At 42.8% G+C, this 26,061-nt stretch overlaps 1 protein-coding gene across 3 annotated transcripts in view; it reads left to right on the top strand.

The window, feature by feature from the left end:
• The first annotated feature begins 2,409 nt into the window (after positions 1-2,409).
• rnf220a (ring finger protein 220a) overlaps positions 2,410-26,061 on the top strand; it is a 168,097-nt gene continuing 144,445 nt past the window's right edge. For all 3 annotated transcript variants that reach the window (XM_035912960.2, XM_006802741.2, XM_006802742.2), the window contains exons 1-2: positions 2,410-2,804; positions 15,156-16,359. In XM_035912960.2, coding sequence (XP_035768853.2) covers positions 15,705-16,359 — 655 coding nt within the window. In that variant the 5' untranslated portion in view covers positions 2,410-2,804; positions 15,156-15,704. The remainder of the gene's footprint in view (positions 2,805-15,155; positions 16,360-26,061) is intronic.

Below are 26,061 nucleotides of genomic sequence, written 5' to 3'. Positions count from 1 at the left end.
TAACTTCTTACTAGGAAGTTGTTTCAAGTGATGTCATGCTCAGTTAAAAGTGAGGGGGCAGCACAGATAGCTGAGCAGTGAAACAGGTGCAGGTGAATCAAAGTGCTTCCTAGTCAATACACACAGAGGCAGCATTTAAAAACAACAGGGGGGGGGGGGGGGTGGACTTAAGGGTGCCATTAGACTTTGAATGGAGGGGGTTCTAATACATGGATGGCCCTCTTCCTCAGTCACCCCATTGACTCTAAACTGAGCCTATTAGCAAGACAACACATCACTAATGGCACTGCTACTGCTGCTGCTGCCCCTCATGTGTTTGGAGACCACCCAGCACACACACACAAAACCCGTTTCCCACGGTATTGTTAGCTAAAACATCAGTATATTATAGCGTGAAACTCAGATCAAAGTGTGAGTTCCACTGGAAAGGCAACCACTCTGACTAAATATGTTTGAGGCCATGTATGAAGACCTGAAGAAGCAGGTCTAATCTGCACAAGTTGTTAATTGTTTTCATTGTGTTAATCCTCGTACCAGAAATCTGGAATTCTTGTTTGCACACTGAAGTAGATTATGTCTTGAATGCTGATGTGAGAAAAAGGTGTATAATAATGACCGTCCCTTATAGCAGGAGAGGAGTGATTTATAGATCTCAGATCTCCTTTTACTTATTTGTGGCATATTAAGGACGAGTGGGCTTTCTTCTGTGATAAATCTTTATTGCCAGGAATTCTGATATAAAACAAAACTTAGTGTCCCCCTTTATTTTGTGTCCATACACTGTTATAAAAATGCCTTTTTTCAGTCGACACACCTTCATGTTTTTGTTTGTTTTTCTTGAAGGTGTCACAAAGTGGTTTTATAATTTTTCCAGACGTAGTTTTTTTCTTATAGTTTTTTTTAAATCCAGCAGATAAAATGCACCACTTGCACAAAAGAAGTTAGCTTAGAAGACAAGTGTGTAAAGCAGTCTGTGATGTTGGTCAATTCCACGTCTGACCAGCAGAGGAGTGTAATGGAGAAGGAGACAGGGGACAGCAAAGCGCCTTCACTGTCTTTCACTCACTCTAACATGCACATATACTCATTGTGTCTTTGAGTTTGAGTAATTTCAGCACACTCCAAATGCCTTTTCTTTTCTTTTCTTTTCAGAAATAGGACTCTAGTTAAAACAGGCGGATTATACCAGGAGCTGCAAAAAAAGGCATAAGCTAAGGAAAATACATTTCAACAAATCCTTAAAAACGTTTACCTTAAGGGCTGAGTTGAATAAGTTTAGTACTGTACTAAATAATAATAATAGTAATAATACGTTCTCAACTTAATAAAAAAAATCATCTGCCTTGTTAATATTCTGCAGGTTTGGTTGATCTTGGCTGGGACTTTAGCGCACAGCTCCGGTTTTAGTGAACTTCCTTCTGTGTGACTAACTTGAGTCTCTAGTGCGCACTTTATAAGACTGTCTGGTAGTCCACCTCTTTTTGTTAAGAGGTGGACTTCATTGGCTTTATGGCAAATAGAAGTCTCTCCATCTGGTGAAAGAGGAAAACACAGAGAGAGGGAGAGAGAGAGGGAGAGAGAGAGAAGGGGGATAATTCATTCACTTTGCGCACAAAGCGCAGTGGAAATCACCCAGGGGAACGAAACACCAGACAGAGGGGAGAGGCAAGAGGGGGACGATGGGATGGTGTGGTGTTAAGAAACAGTCTCCACACATGCGCGAGGTTGGTCATTCGTAAAACAAAAAACAAACAACCCCCCCCCCCCCCCCCCCCCAACAAAAAAAGAAAAGAAAAACAAAAACTTAAAAAACAAAAAAACATTAAGTGCTTTTAAGGCCTTAATTACGTTTTATTTTTGTGGAATTAGAAAACGAAACATCGACTTAGATTAAATTATTAAAACGGCAGGAATGTTAAACGCTCTCGGGATATTAACACTTTTAAGTTACTAAAAGAATATCTTTCTTTCTTTGGTTCCCAGGGAAGGAAAGAGAGTTTTCCTGACTCGGGCCGCTGTGAAGGCCACGCACGATAAACACGCTCACATCAAAATGGTTCGCAAACGATTATGAAGTGAAAGTGTGGAGTTTTACCCGAGACGGGGCACACAGACGGTCTGCGTGTGTTTGTCAGTCATTTAGCGACCCGAGCGCTGCGCGGCAGCACTGCACCTCAGAGCGCACTGGACCCTGGACACCCGCTCCCTCCCCCGTCTTCCCCATCCACCCCCACACTCCCTTCTCAGAGCCTCGCGCAGCCCAGCTCCAGCCTCACACACGTCGCTATTGAGCACCCCCCTCCCTCCCCCTTCCACACACACACACTCTCACACCACCCTCCCCCCTCACGCCACCACTGCCTGCCGCTGTCTCTGCGATCCTGCGCTCTCTTGCCGGCTTCAGTCCTCTTTCTCGCACTGATCGTCCCTCTCGGTGTTTCGGCAGAGGGGCTGCACGCGCGATTGCGCTATTGATACCCACTTTACAGTGTGTCTGTGGAAAGTCACCCTCTCTCTCTCTCTCTCCCTCTCTCTCTCTCTCTCTCTCTCTCTCTCCCTCGCGCTCTTCTCCTCCTCTCCGGCTGCTCTTTGGTAAACTAACAGGGAGGTGTTAACTACTTTTGCTTGTCCAAAGCGCCTCCCGTTATCTCCGGCGCTGCTGCGCAAGAGCCACAGGGGCCAGAGCTGCTGATACTCTACCCGCAGAAAAGTTTTCAGCTTTTTGTGAGGATAAAAAAGAAGAAGAAGAAGAAGCCGGAAACCCGGGAGTCGTCTATATGAAACGCGGATTCATCCACGGCAAGGTGAGTAACACTCGGAGTTTTTTTTGTGTTGTTGTTGTTGTTATTGTTGGGTTTGAAGCTCACACAGTTTGTGCTTCCACACCTTTCCGCCGCTTCTCTCCGCTTTGGAAGCGCGTTTCGAGTCGGGAAACTTTTTTTTCGGGGATTTGTGCGCCGTAAGTGCTGCGCGAGGAGATTTCCACGCGTGGAAAAGAATGAAATATATATATACACACATAATTATATAAACAAATCTCTTCGTGAATGCGTGTGCGTTTATATTTGTTTGCCTCTTTATGTATGCGCGCGTGCATGCGCATATGCGAGGTCCCCAAACAAGAACAAGATTCTTGAAAGCACTCGCATTATTTCGTGCGTGTGTGGATGACATTGTGCGTACATTACCATGGCCGAACACTACCGCCCTACAGCCGCACCGCGCGATCTCACTGCAACCAAAGGCTGAACTTTGTAAACTTTAAACATCATCACTGGAGATAAAGACGGATCACAGCTGCTGGAAGCCACCTGAATTATCGCCAAAGCCTGCAGTCAGAGAAATGAAATAAAATTTTACAGCCTTATTATTTCTGCTCCTCCTCTGGGACCACTTTTGTCTTATTAACCGGCGATTATAAGCGTCAGTCGCGGGCCTGCTGTGACTATATTTATTTTAAAGTTCGGCTTTAGTTCTTCCCATGAAGGTTACAGGGGTTCCAGCTCACTGAATGCCTCCACCGGCGGTTTTCAGTGGAAGTTATTGTTGCTCTGTAGCACTAACGCTCGTAATGATGAGGGCATGGGGCTCAAACGGCCGCATATTGGCTCCGTTAGCTGGGGTTTAATAAACACTCACATCGGTCAGATTTTAATGCATCACAAAAAGCGCAAAGAGGAGTTTATGAAGGACTTCTGTTCCACAGCTTTGGCATCACTCATCGTTCTAAACTCTCCTGCGTTTTAATCTTCAAATTGGAACTCATATTTATATCGATTATCTATTCAAATCATACAATTACTGAAGAATTATTTGAAAAGGACAACAAGAAAAAGGAGGAGAATAAAGACGCCGAGGTGATTTTGCATTTACTTCTGCCGCCACGAGCGGCTGTAAATAATCCTCTTAAAATGAAGCTCTCACAGAAACAGACGGCGTAAATTTAAACAGAAAAAGTGCCACTTTGTGTACTCCCTTGCGCTTACACGCAAGCGTGTGCACACACACACACAAACACACACACACGGGCCTAAACTCTGTTGCAAAACACCTGTTAACTAGGGAGCACAGTGCAATTTACATCCTTCCCCCTAAACTAGATATGCGGCACCCAGCCGGTGGAAGTCCCGGGGGCCTTCCAGCTTCATGGCCGAGCACACAGAGGCAAAGTGCGGATTCATTTAAGCGGCAGCTCCCGCTGCTGCTGCTGCTGCTGCGTTTGCATTATGGAAGACCACATTTGTAACATTTTTCAGTGCTTCATCGGCGGGAAAAATAATAAAAGTAATTATTACTGACATTAACAATCGACTTGATCGTTTCTTTTATTTAAGTATCACTTTGGCAAACAGATGTCACGCCCCTATAGTCTGTGTAGTTTATGCGTTTCCTCTATTCACTTCAGGCCTGACGTGTTGAATTTTATTTGTTTCCATTTCTCTAAATGATTAAGCACTCAAGGAATCAAACAGCTCGTGTTAATAGTTAAAAATATATATATTTAACTTTTGCTCACTCTTCTGTTCGCAGTCTCCCTGCACTCTGGCCTTGTCAGTCAGTACTTTTTTATTTTATTTTATATTTTTTATGACGGACTTCACAGAAGGAAACAACAGAGCTCTCGAGCACGCGCCCTCATCCACGCGCATTAGTGGGCAAAGACGGAACGCTTCTGAGAGGGAATAATAAAATTAGGAGTCTGGGAAAAATGCGGCACACCTATTAGCAGTAATTTCCAAGTTAAAAAGTCCTCTCAGCGCCGGCAGTAAATCGCGCGTAAAAACGTATTTTGGAGCAAAGGTGGACTCGAGGCGGGTCATTGAACTCACGGCGGTGATGACTGAATTATAGCCCCTCCAAAATAAATAAATGAATAAGTAAATTAATAAATGAATTAATTAATAAAAATCAGAAACTGTGCTCCGGGTCCAGATCCACTGATCTGGTGAATCACTTTCGATTGATTTTATTGATTGTCAGATCAACGAGGCCTGACTTCTAAAGAGCAGCCGAACCTTTTTCATTTTCCAGCCAAACACATTAGCGAGCAATAATTATTTTTTAAACGGCAACATGTGCTGCTGACATATTATGTCCAATTACTCATATAGATAACAGTGATTTATAGCCGAGGCTTCCGATGGGGACAGAACAATTTTGTAATTTATTTTGCTCTCATTTACCGGTGAAGAAAACGTTCCTTTCTTCCATATTTAGCGGTATCATTTCTCCACTAAAAGCTCCGATACTTATCCATTTCCCCCCGATATATCAATGTGTTATTGTATAACATTTCAAAGCACTAATATTCCAAAGTTGATATCCATGCATGTAGTAGTAGGTTCATTTTTGCGTAGGTGGTGGTGTCAGTTTTCTAAAATAAACTTCAAATCACAGTTAAATTTTTACATTTGAAATAAGAAACTTATAATGATGTATTAAACTAATTTCATTTTTTAAAAGTGTTTCTAATTTAAAGGCTCTTTTAGTCCAGCTTCTCTTGCTGGACTAAAAGAGCATTGGCATAATTGGCATTATTTTTAATTTGGGCAATTTAAAGTTGTATTTTTATCTGTATACTAATTGTGATTATTTTTAAAATAGTTACTTTTTTCAAATTAAACGTGCCTGACTGTAAAACTCTGTCACGCAGCCGCTGATGTATGATTTTATTAATTTTTTTGGCTGCTGTTTTCAGACTTGGTGATTCATAGGCTGCCGCTTATTTCTCGTGCCATTTGACACGAAGCAGGCTTTGCTTCATAGGCAAATTTAAAACGCCTGTTTAATACCTTACGTATTTATTTCTCTTTAAGGTAATTCTTATTTTTTTATTTATTTTTTTCTTCATTTATAACTTTTTTGTGCTCTCTGTTATTCAATTCAGAGAACAAGAATAATGAGAATAATTTATAATGTATGTATCCAAAAATATGAAAGGATTAATTAATTATTTTTAAGGGAAAGAACTTAGGTGCACTTTGTAATTGAAAGTATCGAAATACTTCATTTTCTTATTTTATTTTATTTTTTTTTTACTTAGGCCTATCCTCTCTCTGTCTCTCTCTCCCCCCTCCTTGCCCTTCCTACATAAAAAGTCTGAAGGCGCACAAAAGAGAAGGAAAAGTGTCGAGTTCGAGGGAAAACTAACGAAAGATGATTTATTCGTCAGCGCTTTTGATTCTACCCCTCCTCCTGCCACCTCTGTGTTCCTCTCCCTCAGCAGTCAGCTGTTAATGCTCGCCGCTGATCTCGTTTGCTCCCCTTCTTTGCGCACAGAGCAGTGGACTAAAAATTAATGTCCATTTCACACCTCTTTCCCGGATCGATAGCTGCATGGGAGGGAGGGGAGGTGTTATTTCATTTGGAATCCAGAGAAGCGCCGCGTTCCGAATAAAAGGAAAGCCTCCCGCCTGCTTAATTATCAGGAAACCGGCTAAACTTTTGCTTTCACTGCGGCACCGCTGATCGCTCCAGAATCACATCTATAATCAGATGTAGATGCTGTGCGCCTCTGCCGCCGTGTGAGAAGCTTTTCTGCTGCTTCCCGTGTTTTATTTGTTCGTCTCTCTGGAGGAGGACAGTAATTAAGATTTTTTTTCCCCTAAAGGCGGGACTGTAACTTGTTGCAAGAAGCGTTTCTTTCCCTTCCAACTTCCCCCCCACCTCTCATTTCATTGTGAACAGCTCCCAGAATAAACCCGCTGTAAATTCACCGTCATTCAGATCCGCGCAAACTCGTTCTCATCCAAACAGAGGCCATTTCTCACATTTGGAAATACTAAGGCGTCATGACGCGCGCATTAACACCCCCTCGCACCCCACCCCTTCTCTCTCCCATAGTAAATTAACCACGATCCGCTCAGTCTCGACTAGTTTGATGATGCCCCCCCCCCCCCCCCCCGTTTATTAAGTCCTATCAATATGCACTAATTCCTCATCCTTTATTAAAAGCAGAACCAGGTCCTTCTCCACTTATCCGACATCTCCTTCCCTCCCCCCACGCATCCGAAATCCAGAGTGCGTTTTATTATATTTTGTTGTGCTAATAAACACTGGAGCTTATTTGACATGCAGACGGGTAATTGAAATAAACGCGTCGCCGGTAAATAACAAGTGTTTGAACACGCAGACACGAGAGCGAGGCCCTCCTTGGAGAGAAAGTGCGTCCTGCGCCGTCTGCATCTTAAAACTTTGTGTCATTGTTGTCGCGTTAGCGCTGATATAATCACCGTAATTAAGTGCGGAGAGCCGGATGCAATCATTTAATGGCTGGATATTGTAGGGCTGTCGCGCTTATCAAAACCCACCAAATGTTTTCCCTCCCTGGAAATTGCAGCCTGTCCGCAATGCAGAGAGTTGTTTTTTTATGAGGAGGTTTTGATTGATTTGTATAATACTTCATATTTGAACTTGAAGCAAAAGTTTTTATTTTATAGTTTTTTTGTTTTGTTTTTTGTACAAATTACTTTCATGTTATCATATCTATCGATTTATATTTAAGAAAAAAAAATCATACTAGATATTTTAACATGAATGAATGTGCTTTGTCTATTTTATTGGCTATGGAAGCATTATTAAATCATATTAAGGACCTATGTGGAATACAGGCCTCCAATATTGATGTCATTATTTTTTCTTTTACCAACCAGCAAATGAGAATTCATGTGCAGTCTTAAAGTTTATCCTCTCTCTGCAAACATGCAATTATTCCTTTTATTGATGACAGGAAAGGGGAGTAGCTCACGTTCAGTCATTTTTCTGCTGGACGGAAATCACTCCATGGAGGGGATGCGGCACTGTGTGTTTAATGGTTTGATTGCATTGGAGAAGGCAGCCACTGGTAATGCCGTTATAGAGGGAAATATCACTTGGAGACGTTATTGGCAACAAGAGAAAGTCAAAGAATTAGCCTAATGGGGAGAAGGAGGTGGCGGCGGGGAGAGAGTTGTGTCGGGTGTCAGATACTTTCTATTCTCCATATTGCTCTGTGTCTCTGTGCGTCTGTCTCTATCCCCTTGCACCACCACCTTTGCCCCCCCAACCCCCCCACCCAGCCGCCACATCATATCTCTCTCAGGTTTCCCCCCTATCCGTCAATTACACTATGAACCGGATCACAGGCTCCCTGCTTGGAAAATAAGCTAATATTCACCCACCACCCCCCTTTCTCTCGCTCCTCTCTCCTTCGCACACCTCCCCAGAAGACACCGTTGGTGCATTTGTGTCCATCGATTGCACACAGGCGCTATTCGTGTAGCCTACTTATCATTTTTCTCTGCGGCCAGCGAGTCATCCAGGCAAGAAGGAAACAAGACTGATACAGGGAGGGTGATCTAAGCAGCCAGTGTGGAAATGTGCACACACACCTGCAGAAGCGTCGCCTTTTCACATCTACAAATCTGCACACAAAGCAGACTGATATCCACATAGCCACTTTATGCTCTGTGGACGGCTTATGATAAGAAAAGGATCTGGTTGTTGCTTGAGCATCCTCCTGCCGCCTGAGGCCGACTTTTGACCTCTGTGATGAGCAGAAAGGATCATCGGTGTGAACAGAAGTTTCTCTCTGGTCATATCATTGATACTTACTGCACAGTAGAGGATTATATTGCAGCAAAAGCTGTAAGTGAAAACAGTGTACCTGGCAACAGTTTTTCCTTGTTAAACTGGAGCTAATTGGCTTGCACGCAGCCTGTAGAACAAACCGGCCAGCCGCCTGTCTGCCTGCCAGCCTGCTAGATTAGTGGCTGTTGTTGTACAACCCGGCACAGCAATAAAGACTCATAGGAGGGTGGCTGGTGCCACACACAGTCAGTTCCACTCCTGCAGGATGGAGAGCAAGCATGCCACCTGTTTGGCTCTTTTGTATTTGAAAAGTCAGAATTTATAAGGATTATGTCTTCGACAGAAGACGGTCTTTTCTGGTTTTAACTTCACTGTCATAAACTCAGGTACACCTTCCCTATTAACAGCGACATAGATAAAGCACAGGGAGTGGTTTAAAAGAACTAAATAGCACAGGGTGATCTATATGTTTAATTCTATGAAAAGCTGTGTTTATCTGCATCAAATTTGATACATCCAAAAATTAACAACATTATTCGAGCAAACAAAAAAACAACAACATGCAGATACTTTGTTAAACCAAGAATCCAGCAATTACCTTTGATGATGGTGAGCTGTGAGCTATGGAACAGTGTGCTTTTCCCATTTAGCCTTGCCTGACACCAGGAATTAGCTGGCCCCGCTGAAGTAGGCCTCGCTGCTGCTGCTGCTGCTGCCATGAATAAAAATCCCTGCCACAGGTCCAGAATCATTTCTGTGTGCAGGCCATGACTCTGCGTCTCAGAAATCACAAAGACTCATTTGAGAAAGAAATCCCTCTTTTACTTTGCAGAATGAATGTCATAGAAAGCTTCTGGGAAAGACCAAAAAACACACAGACTCTCTTTATTTCTGCATTTAAACATTTGGAAAGAAAACACAAAATGAATAAATCGCTCATGGTTAAGCGAGAAAAAAAGTCAACAAAATCTACAGAGTACATCGCACTCTTGTCCAATCATTATTGATTTTACTGGTGAATATTGTGTCATTATCCACCCCAAGATGATATCTGTATGTGTGCGCGTGCTCCTCTTATTAAATCTAACTGCAATATTTTTCACTGCTGATGCATACATCTGCGGTTAACTGCAGCAGCTGTTGACTGCAGCAAATAATGTGGCTACAGATTTCATATCAGAGAAGGATGAGCGAAGAAGAAATAGGGGAGGAAAGAAACACGAGAAGAGATATTCGAAAGACATTTGGAAACAAAATTAGGGTTTTAGAGGCGAACGGAAAGACAAGGACAAATAATATGAGCGAGAACAAGAGAGAGGAGAGAGATAAATGCGTGTGATTCTTATTCACAAGGACGTTTGAGCTTTGCCTCGCGGCCAGACATGAATGAGTAGATTTCAATAGTATCGACTGTTGCTTCGGACATCAGCAAACACGCATGTACACACACACACGCACACACACGCACGCACACACACACACACACACACACACACACACACACACACACACACACACACACACACACACACACACAGAAGCATCTACTAGAGCACAAACACTGCTGTCTGTCTGGAATACAGAGCGGACCTGTATGCAGGTCAGCTCACACTTTTTTATGCTAAAATGCACGCACAAGCACAATGTCCTTATACAAGCCAACAGTTTACTTTATGTTTCCCTCTATGTGAGCAGTACAGAGCCAAATATTTAATATCTGACCGTTGGGTTTTAAATAGCAGTGTTTTGTCTTTACTTTCGGCTGATGCAGCGCGCTCTCAGTGTGGCTTACCCTATAGCTTTGTTTGTGCTTAAAGCTTTTGTCGTTTCTGGCAGCACAGATTTATGTTAATGACTTATTCAGAGAAGGCACCAGAGCTGCACTCGTGTCAATTACACATTATGTGGATGCTTAGTTAAAAAGCCACCTATCCCTGTTTACTGAAATGCCCCAAACTGACCTGAAGAGATCAGAGATATAGTGTGTGTTTTAAGATTTTTTTGGGTACATGTTTGATTTCATATCTATGAAAATGACTGCTACCAAGAATATAGATATTTAGATATAATTAATAAATATATATATTGTGTGTAAACCTTTAATGTAGCATCTATTTAACTGTGCTGACATGCTGGGGTTTAACAGTGTACGTTAAAATGATTATGCTAAAACATGATGTACCAAAGCTTTCAGGATAGATTGCAGAAGCTTAGGATGGATTTTAAGAGCTGTAAATTGTATCTGAAGTGTCAGATAATATTTTGTTCTCTGAGTTTTGCTCTCTCGCTTTTACACAATATGCTCATCACAGTGTTAAAGTCAAAAGCCAGGACTTCAGCATGGAGGCGTCTGTTAAACTACGCTGCATGGCTTTGTGCAGATTTTTTCTAGCGTTCATTTGTCTATACATACATGATTTGGTATGTGTGAGTGAATCTGTGTTTGTGTGTGTCCACCACAGAGATGCGATGAATGACACAGCTTGGCCTGTCTTGTAATAGAATGTAAGAGTGGCACTTTCATGCTTGTCAACAATCTCTAAATATACCCACCGACTGGGAGGTGCACGCTAACGCACACACAGACACACACAGACATTTAGACAGGCCTGCGGTTTTGACTGCTTTTCTCTCCATCTCCATTAGAGAGGAAAAAAAACTGCTTTGCTTTCCGATAGTTTTGCAGACACCCCTGCACACACACACACACACGCGCACTTGCGCACACACACCAGTCACAGTCGACAGGATATTTTTATAACAACAATTGGATTCCTCTCCGTTCCATTCCAAAACTCAAGTCGGCACATTGGAAAACTTGATTTGACAAGTTTCAGCGCCGCTTTGGAGCAGCAAAAAAGCGTCAGTTACACACTCGAAGCAGCCATGCGGGAAAAATATTTATTCCAAGCAGTCAACAAAAAGGAAGGCTCCGATAAAAAAAAAAAAAAAGCTTGCTCTTTGTCACTAGTGTAGTTGTTTGGAGCTCAATTTCCCTGCTGCGTCTCTGAACCTAACATTCCAAGCTGTTTAGGTCTCTATACTCCACGTGTTGATGAATGAGGTAATCCACTGCAACATCTGGGAGGCAGAGATAGTGATCCTAATTTATGAAAAGCCTCAGATTATGGCTGACCTGAAGTGACATCACATTCCACCATTAAAATGTCTCCAACTCTTGTTTTTTTTTTCTTTTAGCTAACAAAGCAATCATATAAAATTCAATGATTATCTTAAGAAACCAATAATAACGTTTATTGCCACATTCACCAGTTATCCTATGTGGAATCATCGACTCCACCTGCTGCCCACCTCCCGGTAACTCATAATTTCTGAGTAAGATTCCCTCTCAGAATGATGTAAATGCACATTGTTGTTGACACCGCAATTTCGCAGATTGGTACAACATTGTCACTTAAAGTGCAGACTCGACGTGAAGAGCCCCTCTCGCTGTTTGTATTTAATATCGCCCTGACAGCTGTATCATTCTTGCACACTGTAATCAAATTATGACAGCGTGGTAAATGTTCCCCTGTGACATTTTCTATTATAAAATGCATATACCCGGTGTCAGACATTGTGTGGGTGGTATCCATCAATGGCAAATGGGATTGTAAGTGGCACGGACTGACATTATGCATGTTTGCGTTAGATGTAATTGCGCTTGTATATTGATGATATACATAGGTGTATGTCATCTAGAATTATGATTGTTTTTTTAGTGATGAAGTTAAAAAAAAAAGAAAAAAGCTTTTTGACACTTCTTTTCATGTAATATTACAAATACACAGATTTTAAGGCCTTGAAAACACACACACACACACTCATGCTTTTGTGCGTATGCAGGACCACCAAGCCAGAAAGCAGCCAGATTATGTGAGTCACCCTGGGAGATGAGATATGTACCCTTTGCTCTGTTATCACACCCTTTCCTTCCCTCTGTTCCTCACCTCTCACTATCTTATCTATTTTCTTCTTCTTCTCCTTGTTTCCTCACCTCTAATTTTTCATCTCCCGCCGTCTCCTCATCTCTCCTCTCGCCCTCCCTCGACTCGCTCCTCTCCTGCTGCGGCCTGTAAGGAAATATCTAGTGTTCTCTTATTGGATTGGCTGCTTCACGTTGGCGGCCCTTCACTCGCTGCCCGCCGGCCTGTTGGGTAATGATAATAAAATTGAAATATCTTAGTACTTATCAGTGTATTACCTTGCTATCAACACCTCAGACACACTCCTATTTTAGAGGTTACAGAGGAGAAAGAGCGATCTGATATACGGCGTGGAGACAGTGGGTAGGAGCAGAGAAAGAGAGTGGGTATACTGAGAGACAGAGGAAGCTGTGGGACAAAGAAAGCAAGTTTTGTTGTGGTCACTTATGGAAGGTGTTATTTCCTGTATCGACTGCGATAGAGGAGAGAGAGCGTGGAAAGGGGCGTTGGTGGGCTAGGAGTGAGGCGTGTAATGCGACTCTGTGGCATCAGTCCAGACCAGAGAGGTGTGTTATTGTAAGCCCTTCTCAACACTCTCTACTGGTCTACTGTACATTTGCGGTAATGTAAAACATCTCCCCCACCAAACTCTCTGTCTCTGGGCCTTCTCCTTTCTCTTGGCAGTTGTTGTTCTGCATGTTTGTGTGTGTGTGTGCGTTTCTGTGTGGGAGGCAGAGCAGCGTGCCAAAGCCGAGATCAGGTTTGGAAATTGATTTGAATGAGTGTTGTGGACAGCTGATAGCTATAAAAGATTTTCTCCTTTCATTTCCCAGGGAGTTTCTCCTTTGATGTTGGCTGCTAGTCAACACAGCTTTGAACCTTGTCTAGAGAGGCTGCTACTTGATACTGTGTGAGTTTGTATTTGTTGTGTGTTTATGTATGCACAAGGCTTCACGTTTGACCTTTTTTAAGTTGCATGAGTGTCGAATTTTGATGGCACGAGTGAGACTTTAGATTGCTTTTTTGGGGGGATAATATATACGTATACATGGTACACGTCATATCACTCCTGATAAGCTGTTAAATTATGCATATTTTCTCTTAATCTAGCGCTAAATCCCACCGCTGCGTATTTGTAACAAGCACATCTTTACCTATTCTAAATCTTAACATATTGGACCTTTAACAAGGCAGCCACCTTCAAATTGCCCTTTGGGGATAAAAATCTCTGCAGTGTTATTCTGTCGTTTCATCGGCTGCCTCTCTGCGTTCCTCTGACCGACCAATCGCATGCTACAATCTAATCCCCGGGAGGGAAAGATTCTAGTCTGTTGCCACGGATGCCGAGAGGTCGTGGGGTCAAGTACGGCTAATTTATTCACTCAGTCAGATTTCCTCTGGCTCGTGGATGGCAGATGGCGAGGCCTGATATGATATCACCCATCTGAATCACTCAAGGGAGAAGGGAGGGAGGCAGAGATGGGGAAGAGAGGGAGAGATGGGAGGGATGAGAGGAGAAGAGATTGACAGGAGAGATGTAAAAAGAAAGAGAGGACAGATTAAAATTGGGGGGAATTAAAAGTGGTTAGATGGAGAGATAGGGTAGCATAGCCTGCGAGGATGCAGAGTGTGTTCGCCCCACCAAGTCGGGGCGCTGAGCTGAACATTGAGCCACACAGGCTGTTATCACATGTGTGGGTGTGGGTGGAAGTGTGGATGTGTGTGTGTCCTTATCTTAAGACAAGTGGTTCTGGTCCAATAATATCCTGGGAGATGGTAAGAATAAGCGGCTTAGACCAAGATCTGAGATGGAAGAGGGAGGGAGAATAGCTGGCGCTAGGGAGATGAGAGGAGGAGATGTGGATGGAGAGAAGAGGAAGAAGAGGAGGAGGGGATGGATAGATTAGGATGGAGGACAAGGAGGGGGGCATTTGGAAAGAGATGAGACGTAGAGGTTTGAGAGATCGTAATGGAAAGATGTGATGTGGAAACAGTTTATAGAAGTTTTTTAAAGAGAAGGAGGAAAAAAGAGGAGGGCAAACTGAGAGAAGTTTGTGGCTTGAAAAAGTTCTTGGCTTTTTGTCAAAGGGCAGGGATTTACAGGATTTGATCAACAGTGTCAACTCGAGGACACTTTTTCCCAAGAGGTTTTGAGTTTGTAGCTTCAACAACAGTGCTTAAGAACACTCTGTCCCCCAAAGGCTTTGAATTCAAGCCTTGGCTTCCAGCAGCTTCTTTATTAAAAATTTTCCACTCAGCTCCTCTCCTTTCCACTGCATACATACTGAGAGCAAGGCATCGATCTTTGTTGGAAAAGCAGCACGCCTCTTGTTTCTGAAAGTACCTATCATTAAGGAAAGATGAGGAGGTCTAAGATAAATGTGAGAGGGTGTGCAGAGGGATTTACATTTTTACTGTGGATATAAAGAAACAGATGAGCTGATTTGAAGCCCTCTGCAGGCACAGCCAGGACGTTTCTGAGCTACCAAAAATGGCGGAATTGATGAGAAGTCTCAAGTAAATACCTGAATATCTAAATTAGTTTATGGGAAGCTTTCAGTTGAAAGGTTACTTTGCACTGAATCTGAAACATTCAGTGCAAAGTAAGCACAGCTCTGAGTCTCAGTTGAAATCTAATGCTTGTGTTTTGTGTGTCCTCAGTTTGGTGACCCCCCTGAAGATGTGGAATCGGCTTTGACGACCTACAGATATCCACCTGTCCCAGAACATTCAACTTAACCAACAAATCCAGCAATCAGGAAGGAGAGAGGAAAAAACGTTATCTAGAACATTCGTTGTATTTAATATCAGCACTAACCTAATCCAGACTGCTACTTTAGTGAATGACAGAACATGCCCAATGGCATATACGAGGCATGGAATGATCTGAACTGAACAGAGTTTGAGTTTGGTTATTTGGTTAGAGGCAAAATAGAAAACTTTAGTTCCACTGCAGAGAAATGAACTGAATTCAAGCTAATCTGAACAGACGTTGGCTGAGTCTTCATTTTTTTCAAAAACACTCTTTTCTCACCAAGGGCTGTTTTTGGAGCCCCTTCCTTCAACAAGCCAAAACCTTCAAGTCTCCAACCCGGATTCCCTTACTTCTTCAGACCCTTTCCAAGGGTCTTGGACATTGTTTTTAATCTCATTGAGGAGGAATAAATTCCTCCTTCTGAAATTCCCGCAGCCTTCTTTGTCAATCCAGACATGGACCTCCACCGGGCAGCTTTCAAGATGGAGAGTTCCTCCTACCTGCCCAATCCCCTGGCTTCCCCAGCTCTCATGGTCCTGGCCTCCACAGCCGAAGCTTCTCGCGATGCTTCCATTCCCTGCCAGCAGCCGCGTCCCTTTGGTGTGCCAGTTTCTGTGGAGAAAGACGTCCATTTGCCATTCAACAATGGCTCTTACACTTTTGCGTCAATGTACCACCGCCAAGGCGCTGTCCCACCAGGGTTTCCCAATAGGGACTTTCCTCCATCCCTCCTTCACCTCCATCATCAGTTTGCCCCACCTAACCTGGACTGCTCGCCCATCAGCATGCTGAATCACAGCGGTGTTGGCGCTTTCCGGCCCTTTGCATCGCCTCCAGAAGATCGGGATGGGGCACCAGGAGGGTATCAGTCTGCTTTCACCCCAGCCAAGCGCCTCAAAGGGTGCCTAGATGCAGAGTCTTCACCCCATCTGCGGTACTCTGATGCTGAAGGGAAAGAGTACGACTTTGGTGGTGCACAGATCCCTCCCGGGGGCTCCCCCAGCAGCGCCCTGAAAGCAGTGGAAGACAGTGGGAAAAAGATCTTCGCTGTGTCAGGCCTCCTGTCTGATAGAGAGACTTCATCCAGTCCTGAGGACCGCATTGAACGCTGTAAGTAACCATTCATATCTGTTCCACATCTCGTTTAGCCACATCAAACTATGCAAGCACAAGTGTGACAAACCACAGGAAAAAGTAAATTAGTGAAAACCTAACAGTAGGAGCATACAACATACAGTACTAACATTAATGAGGGATTATGGACTGGTGCTTTCAACCTTTATCAACACACACAGTGAAAGAATATCCATTCGTAGTTATCCCTCCTGAATTAGGCACCTGGAAAATCTATAACCAGGAATACTGGGGCATTGGTAATGTGTTGGAGGCGTCTAGTGGAACAACACTCAAACACTTTACGTTGACATGTGTGTCACCTTTCTAAACCATGTTGAAAATATCTAACACATTATTGCTCTAAGGGTGTTTTCCAGGATAAACCCGAATAAATCCCCATTTTCTCTTGTACGGATGACAAATTTATACACATGCAATGACTGAGCCAGTTTTTTTTGCATTATACATTAAACCTGTTCTAGATAAATTGTTTCAGATATGACAGATGGCAAAATCACAATTTAAAATATAATAATCTTGCATTAAAAAACACCTAAACTGATACAGTGATGCAGAAGGGCAAATTTTTCGCATTATTCTACATGCAATTATAATAATAAGGCTTGCAAACTAAACAGATTTACACATAAAGGCACACAGAGTCCACTGTAATTCTAAACTAACTCAAAGTACAACTTGCTGCAGTGTGTAAAAGAATGCAAATGTTCACACATTAGCATCACACACACCAATAAACAATCACATCAATGTTTTTCCTGTCATCATCTCTCCCAGCTTTCCCTATATCCTTGTTTCAAAAGCCCACAAGCTCCACTGGTCACATTAGCATTCACCAGTGGAAGGATGCCATTTGGCCCTCATGCACTGGGAATCTGATTAGTGTGTGAGCATGTGTGTGTGTCTGTGTCTGTGTGTGCGTGCATGTGTGAGTGACTGGTTCAGAGACCGGCCATGCTCTTTGCCATCAGCATTCATCATAGCTCCACGCTGGCAGCCCTGTTGCCAAAAGATTTACCCACATACCCAAAAGCTTGGCAAGCCGTGTTTGCGTGTGTGCGTGCAATAAAAGGAAGGTGGAAGAGGAGCTGTAAGAATTCCAAGCGCAAATACGCAAGCATGGGCAAACACTCTTCCACAAACAGCTTTTAGCATGAGCGCCGACAGCTCCTACACATGTCAACAAGCTGTATCGGATCCCAGTGACAAATTAGGAGAGAGGCAGACGGCGACGTGCTTATGGTGTATAATTTAGGCAGACCTCCCTTTTTTGGTGTTTTTAATTATTCAGCTTTTCTTCTTTTAACTTAACACAGTGTCTCACCTTTGTCGGCTTTTTCTTCACTCTTCCTTTTCCCAATCCTCTTCCATCTTTGATCTTGTGTGTGTGTGTGTGTGTGTTTGAGGGATGCATCCTTGATGGAACACATGAGAGACAGAGGCGACGACCTGAGACTGATCCGATAAAAAAGACCACTGCGGGAAAGACAGAGAGGGTGAGAAAGAGTGGAATGAAGGGAGGAGGAACAGAAAGGAGGAAATTGGGAAGATGACACCCAGTGGTTTTTGCAGGGGGTGGAGGGTAAGAAGGAAAAGAAAGATATCAAAGCACACAAAATGCAAGAGAAAAGGAAACGAGAACAAAGAGAAGGAAAAGAGAAAAATCTCACAGAGTATGTGAGGTTCATTATGTTCCAGATTTAGCTTGAAATCTAGGCCTGTTTCACGTGAAGCTTAACATCTGTTTGTGGCAGCACTAAGGCACACCTGCACTGCCTTGCTCAAGAGAACTCTGAATGGTGAGTAACACACTACGATGTGCTCATAATTCGTGAGCAATAAGACTGAGGGCAGAGACAGAATGGGAGATGGGTACAGGGCTTCTGTGCTGTCTTTTGGAACGGCTGAATCTGTATCTAATCAGGTTAAATCTTGGCACAAGTAGCCGGCACCTCTACCATAGGCTTCTAATGCAATTGGATGTGCAGAGGCACTGCTTACAGCAAAGAATTATGGGTTCTCCTTCACTGGTTTTGGCTATCCAGGGGAGGCGTAAAGAACAAACAACACTTTGGTACAATCCCATGAGAACAGCGCCCTTGCTGCTTCACACACACATTAGCTAACTAGCAGCCTCTCTCTGTGTATGTGTTTGTTTGGGTTTTTTTACACATACATGAGGCTATTTTTTACTCCCACTCTAAAAAAAAAAAGAGTTTTTTTAATGTTCAGGATCATACAGTGGTGACTGTGAGTGTGGTCTAAAAAACGTCATTATTATTGACAGGCATTTCCTCAGGTCAAATACATAAGCTAAGATATGCTAATCTTCATTCATAGGGTGTAATGTTTTAAACTCTTAACTAAAAAATCCTCAGATCTCCAAGGAAGTTTGCTTAAACTGTCCTGCTTAGCTCATAAGAGTGCATCCAGTGTAGAAGTGACATTGTAAATTTCAGGGAACTTTGAGTCCATGTAAGCCATTAAATCTGCACCTTATCTAGGCATGGGTCTAATTTATGGTTGCTAATAAAGTACTGATATCCTTCTCCCCTTCCAAAACACTAAATTAATTGCATGTGACTTATTGACAAGATTAAGTTCAAAACTTGCTTGTTGCACAATTGTAGTAAAAAAAAATTCCAATAGGTGCCTAAGTTAGATTTCAGACTCCAGCTTGCCAGTGTTATCTCTAATTACTTACAAAGCTTTGCATACAGTAGTCGGCCACAGGAAAAGAACAGAGCAGAGCAGTTATGGCAGCAGGTATGATACTGATTAAGCAGGTTGCCAAGTGGCTTGCAGATGCACAACAACTCTGAGTAGGTTAAAGCAACTTAAATAAATGAAGATGATCAACTGGATGTGTACAAAGGGTATAAACTGAGCTGTGAGCTGCTGTGAGCTAGCTGATTGGGATTGTCTCTGTGGCCTGCCTGAACTAGTGCTGTGCTTGATTTAGCAGGTTCTTCTAATTTAGTGTCAGCCATTAGGCATGCTTAAGCAGACACCTGATCTACCTACTTATCTACCTATCTACCTACCTACCTACCTACCCACCTATCTATCTATCTATCTATCTATCTATCTATCTATCTATCTATCTATCTATCTATCTATCTATCTATCTATCTATCTATCTATCTATTGTGCTCGCAATGCCTTCACTTCAGTGCTATCGGGAGGATGCAGATCTTGTTGTTCATGAATGAATTTACACTTAAATTCAACCCATTTTCACCCCTGTTTTCAGTCATGTCTCATGCAAGTTAATCCCAGGTTAGAATGCGAGATTTCCTTTTCTCTAAACTTAAAAAAAAAGGTTTTTGAAAAACTCGAAAAACAATGTAACCCTAACTTCTTTGCATGGAGTTTGCCTCATGCCACTCCAAGCAACAGTGGCCTACTCTGTGCTAAGCCTCCTTAAATCCCTCCACTGCACCGGCAGGCACGTTGGCTGTTAACTAAACTTGCTAACCTGTCAGCCACTAAACCGTCACATAAAGGCCCCATCATGCCTTAAGAAGACTATGCATGTCATATTATGGTAAAAGCTATTGCCATTTACTGTATTCACACTGTGGGATTTTAGCAGAAGAGCGAAGGAATACAAAGTGGATGAGGGTTTATGTCAGTAAATGAGAGAAAGGAATTATGGGATGTGTGATTGGTATTAATGCGAGTGTTGACAAATGAAACAATCCACCCTTGCAGTGTACTTGTTTGTTTGTGGAGGGGATTTGACGGTTTTGCGTGACGTGTCAGTGTCACGTTCCATCATCTTTGCTCCCCTCTCCCTCTCTCTTCTCTCGTTCTTTTTCCCGCATCTTTCCCCCATGTTCCCATCCTTTTCCTCTTCCTCTCCCCGTTTATTTTTTTGTGTGTGTGTCTCCCAATAAGAGTGTGTGACAGCTGTAGTCTGTTTGTTTACATTCTCTCCGCTCTCCACATTTACAAGGCTGAGAGATTTACACTGACCCTCACCCCAAATGCCTAGTCCAACTTCCTTGCCTTTTTTTCCTTCTTTTCTTTTGTGTTATGCTCTACACACACACTTTACATACAGGAAAAGTAGGTGAAAAGCCTTATTTAGATGACAAATGTTAAATTTAAAAAAGGAGCAGAAACGTTTGGCAGGAAAACAAAGTCCAGAAATTTTTGTAGCAACTGAATGAGGGGAAGGAATGTATGAAGGAGGGAAGAGTAGAATCAGATAAAAGAAAGGATGAAAGAGCAGTGGGAAGGAAGGATAGGAAGAAACAGGATGGTGAGATGTTGAGCTGAAATGCAGATCCCAGCTGCTGGACTGAAATAAAAGCAGAAGAATTCTTATGAAAACATGACCGAGACAGGTAGATAGTGATAATACCTACGAAATCTGATCTTTATTCAAGAGCTTCCTAATCATCAATCCAGAAATTAGACCTCAAAGCCTCGCTGGAGACTTTTCTATTTGAAGGGAACGGGTTTAAAAGTCCCATTTCTCTCTGTATTCCCATCAACCAACATCAGGCACAGCTGTTAAAACACACAGCAAGACTCCTTCTCTGCATCCTCCTCTTCGCCTTTCTTCTGTTCTTTTTTTGGTGTCGCCTCCTTTTTTCGCGTGTGTTTATGTTCACCCTCATCTAAAACAGAGCAAATGTCATGTGTGTTGTTTCTTTTTGGGGCCGAGTCGCACAAAAGAAGAAAAAAAATCCACGGTAGAGAAAAATAAACTGTAGACGAAAGAGCAATGAAGTTCTCAGAAAGGGATGATGGATGATGTTAGCGGGTGTCAAAACAGATTTTGTCTTGGTTCGGGGTTTTTTTTTTTTTTTTTTTTTTTTGGTCCATCTTTAGCTGTTAGCGGTCATCACTGTGGGATTCCTGCACCCCAATTCCCACAGACTGACTGTCAGTCAAGCAAAATTCTTCTACGTGGACTCTTTCTGTCTTTGATTTATTTGTTTTTTAAAACGTTGTATATTTTTTGGTCCTTTCCATTCCTTTTTGGGTTCAGAAAGGATTCAGAAACACTCATCCTTCTTCTTGTCCTCACAAAACAATCTGCCCTGCTCTTCACTCTTATCCCTCCCACCCACCACCACCACCAATCCTTCCATCTCTGCCTGTCACGGTCTAGTGGCAGGGTTAAGTTAAGTAAGAGTGTTCTAATAATTAGGACTGGGACTCGCCTGCCTGCTCTCCTGTGTGTGTCTTTGTGTGTGTGTGTGTGCATCTTCCTGTCAGTGCTTAGCCAGATGTTAAAAGGCTTGTCCCTCTCATGTTGCCTCCCTGTCAGTTGCCAATGTGTGCCACACACACACATACACACACACACACACACACACACACAGGATCATGAGGGACTGTCCTGCTTGCGGTAGCTTTGTTTACCCTCAAGTGTGAGCCCTTCTGCCCTTCTGGCAGCTTCCCCAGGGTGAGGAGTGTGTGCGTTTTTTCCCTGTCAATAACAGCCTTTATGCATCCAACTCATATTTTCCTCATATAGCAGTGATCATATAACATGTGAGCACATAATTATTAAAGGCTTCTATTTAAAACAAAAAGCAAAAAGAAAGGAAATATTTTCATATTTCTTGTTGTAAGGAATATGAAAATATTTATTTACTGTCGCTCTTTTATGCAAACTCCCCACCCCCTTTCTCTCTCTGGGTGGTAACTGGAAGCAAGCAGCAATTGTCTACTTATGTGTGTGTGTGTGTGTGTGTGTGTGTGTGTGTGTGTGCGTGCGTGTGTGTGTCACTTGGTGTGACTCTTGCAGTCATTGTTGCGATGCTGCGCAGATCAAGGATTAGTTGCTTCCTGTCGAGCCTTTTGTCTGCCCAGCCACTCCATTTCAACATAGATCACTTTTGTGTGTGTGTGTGTGTGTGTGTGTTTGTGTGTGCATGAGCAGGTTACACAAATGAACAACTGAGCTGGTTTAAGACACATGAAGGAGCGAGGATGAGATGAGAGGAATCCCTCTGCAGCACTCTGCAAAATATTCTCCAGCCTCAAAAGTGATTTCATCTTGTCTCCTATAATAGGACACCTGCTAACACGGTGACATATAATAACCAGCTTGTTTCCACTGCTGCTTTATTTATCGAGAAAAACTAGAAGCATGTAATAAGGATAACACTCAAATGAAAGGATGTTTCTTTGCAGGCAAGTGGTTGCTTTAAAATGAAAGTTTTACACATACACACACACATGCACTGGTTCCGGAATTCCACTTTGTTCCCTCGGTGACATCAGCCCAGCCAATAAAAACCCCCGTGTTAAAACTCCGCTGAGCCTCATACAACTGCAGCACACCTGGCAACACAACACACATTTCTTCTTCTTTTTTTTAATATGGACACACAAATACACACAATCGGCCTCACACAAGACCCTGGCGTGCCATAGCCCCGAACTGACCTCTGCGGTGTGCTGGCTTTTAAATTTTGGTACATTCGCGGTGCTTCGTCTGAAGAAAGCATGTGACAGGACTTTAACAGCACACAAACCTGATTTATTGCTGTTAATGCTCGTCGGCACAACAAGACGCAAATTGTCATAAAAGCAGCTCAAATATGTTCTTTTTCTTAAAGCAAAGGTCAAGCAAAGCGTTCTGTAATTTGTGGTTTAACTTTCCCCTAAAGGAATCTAAGTTAATGCAAAAATGATTGCTGGGTTACTTTATGCACCTTTAAGTTTTTTTCCTCGGAGGAGCTTCGGGATTCAGACACCTTTTAATGCAGACGTATTAAAACATTCCTTTTTTTCCTGTTTCCTCTCCTTCTTTATCTTATCCTGCCTCCTTCTTTGCCCTGTTCTCTCCCTCCGCTCTGTCCTCCCCCCTTACTCTCCTCTCCTCAGTAATCTAATCTGCAGCCAGTTTGTGGATGCAGTCTACTGTGACAGACCCCCCCAACCACCATCACCACACACACACACACACACACCCCTCCCACTTTTCTCACTTTCACACACACAAACAGCAGGCCCTTTTCCAAAAAAGGCCCACTTCTTGGCAATGCCCCCCTCCTCCACCACTCCCTCCTCGCCCCCTCCCTGCCTTGGTCACACCCTCTTTAATATTGAATTATTCATCAAATCTGATTGGTTCCTGCTGATGGCGGCCATGATGCGAGCGAACGATTTGTGTGTGTGTGTCTGTGTGTCTGTGTGAGTAGGGGTGTTGTGGGTATGAGATCGTTAGCGCTTCTCAGTGCATTGCTGCTTCACAAAGCTGGACCGGCTCATTCTTCAGTACATGCACACACATGTGCAATTTAATATATAATTTTTTTAATGCAACAGGAGCCACTAAATCATTCCATTTGCACCTGTAGCTTTGTGGAAGTAACGCCCAACTCTTTGAATGGAAAGCGTGTTTTTGCATAACTTTTCTTCAAGATGGAAGTTGTCATTTAGTTATATGGCAACTTGTGTTATTGCCACCAGTGCTTCCTCACTGGTCTCCTCCATCCGAAAAGTTGCCCCCACTAACCCCTTATCACAAAAGCTTAACATCTGCTGCAGGAAAAGCCCCCAAAGTCACTTGTAAAGGTGAAACAAATCAATAATGCATGTTTTATATGCATGCCAGAGTATGTGTGGATGTGTGTCTGTGTGTGCACGCTCATATGATTTGCATACACCAGAATCTATACTATTCAATACTGGGAGTGCGCTCTGGCATGTGCAGAGATTTAAAGGTTCTATTCGCTCTTTAAGTCTGATGTCATTAAACGCTTCCAGGTTCAAACTCTCCTTCAGTTCTCAACCTCAAATGGACACTGCGGCATCACTGAGAGTTAAAAAACTGTCTAAATTCTTTCATCTTTAATAAAATGATCAGTGTGGCTGCACTGCCAGGGGTAACAATAAAGTTTAACATCTAGAAGATTAGAAGTTAGCAAACAGTTAGCTTGTTTTCCATCTAAAGATGACATACCATGTTCTGACTGAGGGATTTCTGACGAACTGAAAGGTACAACTCTACTATCACTTCGGACATAAATGAAGACAGAAAACCAAACAGCAGCAACATTTGTAGGGTTACTGAAGTTGGGCTAGCTGGTATATAACGGTGTGCTATGTGGTGGCTAGATACAGAGCTATGGTTAGGATACTATAAAGTCATTAGCACACTGACACTGAAGGGTGAACGCTAACCTTTTTTCCTCTAAATAAAAGTTAACGTGACAGACTCCGATGGGCAGAGACAAACACAATTGCAGGACAGCAAAAAGGTGCTGTAAACGGACTAAACTCTACAACTCTGCAATATACTTCTGCATGGTTTTGGATCCTGATCCCAGTTTTATGTACCCATTCAAATCTTTGTTAGCCTCAGAGTGATTCTCTTCTGACCTATTCAAATATTTGGTGTCTGAGCTTTAAAACACGCTGCAGATGAATGGTGATAATAAAACCGTGAGAGGCAGACAGTGACTATTTTTAGGGGTTTGTTCAGATTAAATAGAACAAGATACAAAGCATTAAAACACGTTAAAAAGACAACAGCCTTAATGAGCACAGTGTAGTTTGGACCCAGAAGCAGGTTTCATACATCATCACTTAACAGATAGAAGATAGAAGACTATGTCCCATCATCCACTTAATAAGCACAGTGCCTTAATTCATAATTTATAGTTAGTTAAACCAAGCAGCCTTTGAAAGTGCTCCAACTAAAAGGTCATCTGAAAGCACTGGTCTGAATGAATCATCGCGTGCTCATGTAAAGATACTTCAGCAGCAAACATAATGGTGCGTGATCAGGTTTGTCCACAGCGCTGCCCATACCTCCGCTATGCTTCTGTATGCCTGTGAAATTGCATTCATGCTGCAGACTTTGTTAAAGGCATAAACAGTCGATGATCACGGATTTGCCCGCACTTCAAAGAAAGATGTGGATAAAGAACGGATGTTTGCGCACATGTGTGTTTGCGATCCCAGACAGCTCGCAAGACACTTCACATTGACCTCGTGGTGCCTCTGCATATCTAGAAGGCATTAGAGGAGCCGAGCCCATGTGTCCACGAGTGTGTTCTTTAAGAGCTGTGCAGACTACGTAATAATCTTTGTCGGTGATCACACACTAGATGTGAATTTTGAACACAGTGAAATTGTGCTAAAAAACAAGAAAAAATACCATATGCACAGCCAAGTGCCCTCTTTAGGTTCTCTTCTTCAGCCTCCTTATTTACACCCCTTTCCTTTGCTTCCCCCCTGTCAGCGGGGGTGTATGGAAACCCAGCCCACTGTTCAGCAGATGAATAATTTAGCGGTGTGTGTATCATCTGTTTACCGTGCTAATCCATCTGTCAGCAGGCACCTATCGATTCGCGCCTGCCTGGTAATTGTGCATCCGTGCCTCACACACACACACACACACACACACAAACACACACAGATGAGCATCCACAAGCCCACACATTTAGTATACACACACACACGCTCACACACCTATATGATGTGCAGGTTAGCTCATATTCAGTTCCTGGAGTTGTCAGCTGGCTCTCTAGACAGTTCATTTACACTGAGTCAAACTGAATTTAGGGTCAAGGTCAGGAAAAGTGTCCTAACATTGGATGCAACACATTGGAGAGTTTTTGTTTTGGAATATTTGAAAAGGTTTTCCCCCCCAGAAACATCCATTATTATATAACATTCATGTTATTGGATTTAATTACATTT

This window comes from Neolamprologus brichardi, chromosome 18 (assembly GCF_056152115.1).
Source record: "Neolamprologus brichardi isolate AB-2024 chromosome 18, ASM5615211v1, whole genome shotgun sequence".
Taxonomy (NCBI): Eukaryota; Metazoa; Chordata; class Actinopteri; order Cichliformes; family Cichlidae; genus Neolamprologus; species Neolamprologus brichardi.
This window is presented reverse-complemented; position numbering and strand designations above follow the sequence as displayed.